A 7,463-nucleotide genomic window follows, 5' to 3' on the forward strand; every position below is an offset into this window, starting at 1 on the left:
AAAACCCGTTTTTAGCGTAGAAACAGCTGTAACTTGATTTGTCATTTGTTTATATAGAATTAATAAAATTGAATTTATCATTTAATTATTCAATTCATTATTTTGTTTCCATGTCTAATTTATATTGATATATTGATAAACCGATTGTTTATTTTATTTACCTATCTGTTATGAGTGATAGTTCATAACAATGTTATTTATCTAGGTAAAAGACCAGTAAATTCTTTATATATTGAATATCCCTTAGGTAGTTATTTAACCACTTGACTGAATTTTTATCTTATATATATATATATATATATATATATATATATGTATATATATGTGTGTGTGTGTCTCTGTTTGTCCCTCATACTGGTTTGTTTATGCCCCTCTAACTTAGCAGTTTAACCACTTAACATTTAAACTGGCTATATTTGGCCAAAATATTCTATCTGTTTTATGTTCAAACTAGCCAGACCTGGCCTCTCACACTTATTCTACAATGTAATTCTAAAAATAAACAATCACATCATCAATCTCACAGCTACAAGATAATGCATGATTAATTTAGAAAATATGAATAAATAAGCATTACGTTTGACAAAGTAATTTGAATGCTTGAATGCTAAAGGGGTTAATATAAGAGACTGATAGAACATGTTCTTGAGAAGCCAAAAAAAAAAAAAAAATGTATTGGGGTTGAATTTGTTTGACTTAAAACCATTCAAGGTAATGAGCTCAATAATTGAAACAAGAAGATAAAAAAACTGTTAAACTGTTAGATAATGAATTTTCTGCTGGTGTGTGTTTTCTGCAAATGTTACAATTTGGTCTTTAACCCATTAGCATTTAAACCAGCCATATCCCGTCCAAATATTCTACCTGTTTCATGTTAATATCTCCCAGATCTGACTTTTTACACCAACCTTACACTGTCAGTCTAAAAATAAACAATCACATCATTGAAATCTCAAAGTTTGGAGATAATGCATGATTAATTCAAAGCAATGTGAATTAAATTAGACATAGTAATCTGAATGCTAAAGGGTTATCTCATTACAATAAAAATATCTTTTTATCTAACTATTGTATTATAATCATTGTCATCTAATGTTCACTTTTCCATGCTTGCATGAGTTGGATGCAATTTATTGAGGCAGGTTTTCTATGGTTGGATGCCCTTCCTGTTGCCAACCCTCACTTGTTTCCAAATATTGCATCTATGATGGTGATGCTCATTTACAGCCATCTCATGATGTCAGATCAAGGATAATCACAAGAGTGCATGCACACGCGTGTACACACACACACACACACACACACACACACACACACACACACACACACACACACAAGATGGGCTTCTTTTCAATTTCCACCTACCAAATCCACCCACTTAGCTTTTCATCTTGTTGGGGTTGATAAAATGAGTACCAGTTGAGGACTGGAGTCGATGTAATTGATTAGACTCCTCCCCACAAAATTTCCAAGCCTTGTGCATACAGTAGAAACATCATTATGGCAGTGAGCAGGCAGAATTATTAGCACTTCATACAAAATGCTTAGGGGCATTTCTTCCAGCTCTTTATATTCTGGGTTCAAATCCCACTGAGCTCAACTTTTATCCTTTTGGGGTTGATGCGATAAAGTACCAGTCAAGGTCTAGGGTCAATGTAATTGACTTGCCCTCTCCTCAAAAGTGCTGGCCTTGTGCCAAAATCTAAAACCATTATTATCATTATTATTATTAAGAAAACTGCATTGGTGATGACAGGTACAGATATAAACTATTTTAACAATATAAAATTGAATTGAATACTTCATAGTATCAGACAGTTCAGTATGTAAAAGTGTTTTAGTCTGGGAAGCAATATGAAGGGCAGAGTAGCCTTGGCTTTTTCAACTTTCTAAACTGTTGATGTTAACCACTGCATAAATGGAAAACTTGGTTTCAAAGGGAATTCCAGAAGGCTGTAGTTCTGGAAATAAGACCTGCTCAATGTGTTTGGTTAAGGATATGAAAGAAAAGCTGGTAAATTTGGTGTTCAGGTGGTGGGGTATGATTCTCTGATTCAGGAGTCATTGTAGTAGCTGTAAGACAAGAAAGTACACAACACCTTGTTGGTGGTGTTGAACCTTGGGTCAATTTTGATCTAGCATATCTTGATCTATGGATAAAAGGTTTCCAAGTATGATCATCTTATCATAGTAGTTCTAGATAAGCAAGGATAGAGTGCATTAGTGTTGTTAACTCAAGGTCACTCCTGATGTAGCACACTTATGATCAAAGAGTTTCTATTTTCAGGCATAAACAATCTCATCATCAAAATCTTGAGGCTATGAGATGTTTGAATAATTCAATGGGAGTAAATATGCATTACTTTTGAAAGAGTAATCTGAATGCTAAAAGGTTTAGACAAAGATGTGTCCTGTATTTAACAAAGTATATGATACAAAAGAGATTTGGTTGCTATATTTAGTAGATTATGTAGCCATGTTGAAGCTCCTGCACATTAGTTAGTGATGTGTTTTTATCAGTGTCACTTTTCTGTGCTTTAAGAGTGTTTGTGTGCTCTCTCTTGGTTTATGTGAGGTTTTGTACTTTGTAGAGAGCCATATAGAAGGTTAGAAAATGTTTTCAGAGTTGGAATTTGTTTATCTCTGGAATAGAACTACTTTGTTTTGACCTAAACCAGTTGTTGAGACGTTGACATCAGAGGATTGTGATAAAGTTTTAGTTGAGTGTATGGGTTGGGTGGATGGGTATCTCTAGTAGTTTGATGTCATTGAAGGAGATTAGCTGTTTTGTCTCAAAATTGTCTCTTATTTTCAAGGCTGATTTATAGTATTAATGTATTATTATTATTATTATTATACCTAGTTTATGGTGTCTGGGTTGTGTGTGAATGATACTTGTGTAGCAGCAAGTGGGTGATTGGGGTGTATGTGTGAAAAGTTATCAAGGAGTGAGAGTAATACTTTTTGAGTGTGATTAAGAGCAATAGAGTAGGTCATTAATATAGGGTTATATAGAATAGATTGTGGAGGCGCAATGGATCAGTGATTAGGGCAGCAGACTCGTGGTCATAGGATCGCGGTTTCGATTCCTAGACCGGGTGTTGTGGGTGTTTATTGAGCGAAAACACCTAAAAGCTCCACGAGGCTCCGGCAGGGAATGGTGGCGAACCCTGCTGTACTCTTTCACCACAACTTTCTCTCACTCTTTCTTCTTGCTTCTGTTGTGCCTGTAATTCAAAGGGACAGCCTTGTCACACTGTCACGCTGAATATCCCCGAGAACTATGTTAAGGGTACACATGTCTGTGGAGTGCTCAGCCACTTGCACGTTAATTTCACGAGCAGGCTGTTCCGTTGATCGGATCAACTGGAACCCTCAACGTCGTAAGCGACGGAGTGCCAACAACAACAACAACAAATATAGAATAGATTATTAATAGAAAGAAGTAAATTATGGGGTTCAGAATTGTGTCATCATCATCAAATTTCACTTTTCCATCAACTGCCCTATCTCCAGCAGAGATAGGGCAGTTGATCCTCGCCTTAAGGCAGTTGTGTGCCTTCTCCACTCTCTGACTCAAGTGTAAGTCGTCCTTCTCTTGCTACATTTCCAAGAACATTGTCACACATCCTAACTTACCTCACTCATGAATTTTAAGAAAATTTTTCACACTGTAAACTTCAAAAGTATTTTGCTGTAAGATCTAATTTCTGTTCTGGATTTGAAAGGATCATTAAATATCCCTGAATTATTTTTTTTCATCTTCAGGTTTACCTTGATAAGCTCCCTAAATCAACATGTCTACCACAAATGGCTATGAAGGTTGGTGCTTACAGGATGACATCAGTCAGAATGACCCACAAATGTATGAATTTATAAAACAGGAGAAACTTCGCCAGAAACAGGGACTTGAGATGATTGCATCTGAGAACTTCACCAGTAAGGCAGTTATGCAAGCTCTGGGGTCATGCTTAACTAATAAATACTCTGAAGGTTATCCAGGACAAAGGTCAGAATTTATTTCTTTTCTTTCTTTTTTTTTTGTTTTTGTTTTTATGCATCATCATCATCTTTTAATGTCCATCTTCCATACTGGCATGAGTTGGACAGTTTGATAAGATCCAACCGAGGACTGTCACAAACCAATGTCTGCTTTGACATTGTTACTACTGCTGGATGCTGTCCCTAACATGATGAGGGTAAATACAGACATATATATATATATATTTATTTCCCTCCACTAAATCTCCATTGATAAAAGCTTTGGCCCGCCGGGGACTATATTAGAAGACACTTGCCCACGCAGTCACACCAGTGTGTGACACTGTGGGCAACTGTATTAATATCCTAAATACGATCTGTTGTGTATTCTATATTAATTGCTTTCTTCCGTGAAATATGGACAACGGTGGCCTGTTGGAGAAATGGGTCCCGCAAAGTGGAATGGCTGCTACAGCGAGTGTCACTAGCCATTCTCTGCAGCAGTGCCATCACAGTCATTACTGCCGGACATAGCTGAACACTCCACATGTTCTGGGATATGTGGCCCATTGCACCCTCTCCTCCATCTTCCATTGCTTTACCCCACCTTTTTTTTCTTTCTTTTCCTTTCTCATGTCTCTCCTGTTTCTTTGTATTTAAATGTTCTAATAAAGTTTTTGAAGGTTTCATGATAATAAAAAAAATGAAAAAGATTTAGGGCACATGGCTAGCAGTTTTGAGTTTGATCCTCCAATACTTGATTGGTACTTTAGCAATCTTGAAAGAGAAAGTTGGCTTTAATGAAAATTGAATTCAAATTGTAAAATATCTGTAACAAATACTGCGAGATATTTTTCCTGGTGCTCTGATGATTCTGTTAGCTTCCTACCCTATCTTTTATCTTTTACTTGTTTGTCATCAGACTGTGACTTTGCTGGGGCATTGCCTTGAAGAACTTTAGTTGAACAAATCGATCCCAGTCCTTATTTTTATTTTAAGCCTAGTACTTATTCTATCAGTCGTTTTTTGCCGAATTGATAATTTACAAAAACATAAACAGAGCAACAGTAGTTGTCAAGCAGTAATGGGGGACAGACAAGGACAAAGATGCACACACACACACACACGACAGGCTTCTTTCAGCTTCTGTCTATGAAATTCACTCACAAGATTTTGGTTGGCATGAGGCTATAGTAGAAAGCATTTGCCCAAGGTGCCATGAAGTGAGACTGAACCGAGAACCACATGGTTGGGAAGCAAGCTTCTTACCACACAGCCACATGGGCTTTAGGGTTCATAAGTCCAGTTATTTGGTTTCCATGGTGTATGAATGACCAAAATCACAACATTCTCCTGAATGCAATGCTGGCTCCTTGCAGACTTTAAGGCCAGCAATTTTGAAGGGAGGAGACAAGTTTATTACACTAACCCCAGTGCTAAATTGTTATGTATTTTATCAGCCTCAAATGGATGAAAAGTCAAGTTGATCTCAGCAGGATTTGAACCTAGGACATTAGGAAATGGAAGAAATGCTGCTTAGGCATTTTGTTTGATGCCCTAATGATTCAGCTACCTCACCACCTTCACTCCCCTATTTACTCTGTATTAATGTGTTCAGTATGGTCTGTTGGCTATTTTGCATTAATTATATTGTGATCTGGTGATTATAGCACATAAATTAATATGCCAAGCAGAATTTAAAATGTAGGTGCACATTTAAATGACTCCTCACCATCATCATCGTCATCATCATTTAACATTCACTTTCCATGCTGGCATGGGTTAGATAGTTTGACTAGAACTGGTAAGCCAGGGAGTTTGACAAATCTTCTCAGCACAACATCGCCAAAGGTCTCGGTCACTTGTCATCATCTCTGTGAGGCCCAACATTTGGAAGATCATGCTACCGTACACTTTTCCTTGCTTGCATGGGTCAGATGGAATTTTATTGAGGAAGATTTTTTGTGGCTGGATGCCCTTCCTGTTGCCAACCCTTGTTTTGAAGCGATGTTTCCCATGACCAGACATGTTTTTCATGGAAGCCTGGAAACAAAAACACTGCTTGTATGGCAGTGATGCTTGTCTATAACCCTCTTTTGGTGTGCACACAATTATACACATACACACACATGTATACACACTCACACGTGTACATACACACACACACATTTACCTAACAGGCTTTTCAGTTTCCATGGATAAATCCACTCACAAGACTTTGCTCAGCCTGGGATTACAATAGCAGATGCTTGCCAAGGGTGCCACAGTGGGACTGAACTGAAGACCACATGGTTGTTAAACATGCTTTTCAACCAAACAGCCATTCTTGCACCTGTATGAATATGTCCAGTTTGGTCTGTTGGCTGTATTGCATTAATTACATTGAGCATGGTCTGCTGATTACACTGCGTTAATTGATATGCCAAAGCAGAACTTAAAATGTAGGTGCATGTTAATGATTTATAATTTTGTGTAAATAAATGTGTGTTAAATAGTTGAAGTCTGTCTCTGATGAAAAAGTAAATGGAGGGAAGAATTTGTGAGGTTAAATCTGAGAACACTGAACCTAAGCCTAATGATGTGTCACTGGATTAATATTAATGAAGATAATGCTGTATGACATGACCTAGAGAAATAAGCTTTGATGCTGGTAATAATGATGGTGATGGTGGATATATATATATATATACGTATATATGTATATTTATATATATATGTATATATATCATCATCATCATCGTTTAACGTCTGCTTTCTATGCTAGCATGGGTTGGACAATTTGACTGAGGACTGGCAAGCCAGAAGGCTGCACCAGGCTCCAATCTGATCTGGCAGAGTTTCTACAGCTGGATGCCCTTCCTAACACCAACCACTCCGAGAGTGTAGTGGGTGCTTTTACTTGCCACACACACACACACACACACACACACACACACACACACACACACACACATATATATATACATACACATACATACATATATATCTGTATCTCTCTCTTTCTCTCTCTCTCTCTCTCTCTCTCTCTCTCTCTCTCTCTCTCTCTCTGAACGTATATACATACATGTACATATATATGCATATACTCATATATTGTTTGTATCACGACAGAACGCACGCGTTACCTTTATACAGTAAGTTTTAACTATTTTTCTAACGTGACTCTCTCTATTTCTATCTCCCCCTCTCATTCTTCCCTCTACTGTTCTTCGCCTCTACCTGTCACTACTTCTCTCTCTCTCTCTATCTCTTGTTACTCGTCCTTCGCCTCTCACCGTTACTACTACTATCTCTCTCTCTCTCTCTCTCTACCTCTCATTGCTCACTTTTATTCTACTTCCTCCCCTCCTTTTCCCTCTACTACTCTTTCTCTTCACACAGCCTTGGTCACGTGTGTCCGGCTGCTATTTCTTTTCGTTCTTGGAATCACCAAGCTCGCATGTACTTCTTTGCCCCTCTTGTACATGCTTCACAGCGTTCAA

General features: G+C 37.7%; 1 protein-coding gene across 4 annotated transcripts in view; it reads left to right on the forward strand.

Moving 5' to 3' along the window:
- Positions 1–7,463, forward strand: part of LOC106870603 (serine hydroxymethyltransferase) — an 80,799-nt gene that overhangs the window by 27,667 nt on the left and 45,669 nt on the right. For all 4 annotated transcript variants that reach the window (XM_089347042.1, XM_089347046.1, XM_089347043.1 and 1 more), the window contains exon 2: positions 3,769–4,009. In XM_089347042.1, coding sequence (XP_089203168.1) covers positions 3,798–4,009 — 212 coding nt within the window. In that variant the 5' untranslated portion in view covers positions 3,769–3,797. The remainder of the gene's footprint in view (positions 1–3,768; positions 4,010–7,463) is intronic.

This window comes from Octopus bimaculoides, chromosome 2 (assembly GCF_046866305.1).
Source record: "Octopus bimaculoides isolate indiv1 chromosome 2, ASM4686630v1, whole genome shotgun sequence".
NCBI lineage: Eukaryota > Metazoa > Mollusca > Cephalopoda > Octopoda > Octopodidae > Octopus > Octopus bimaculoides.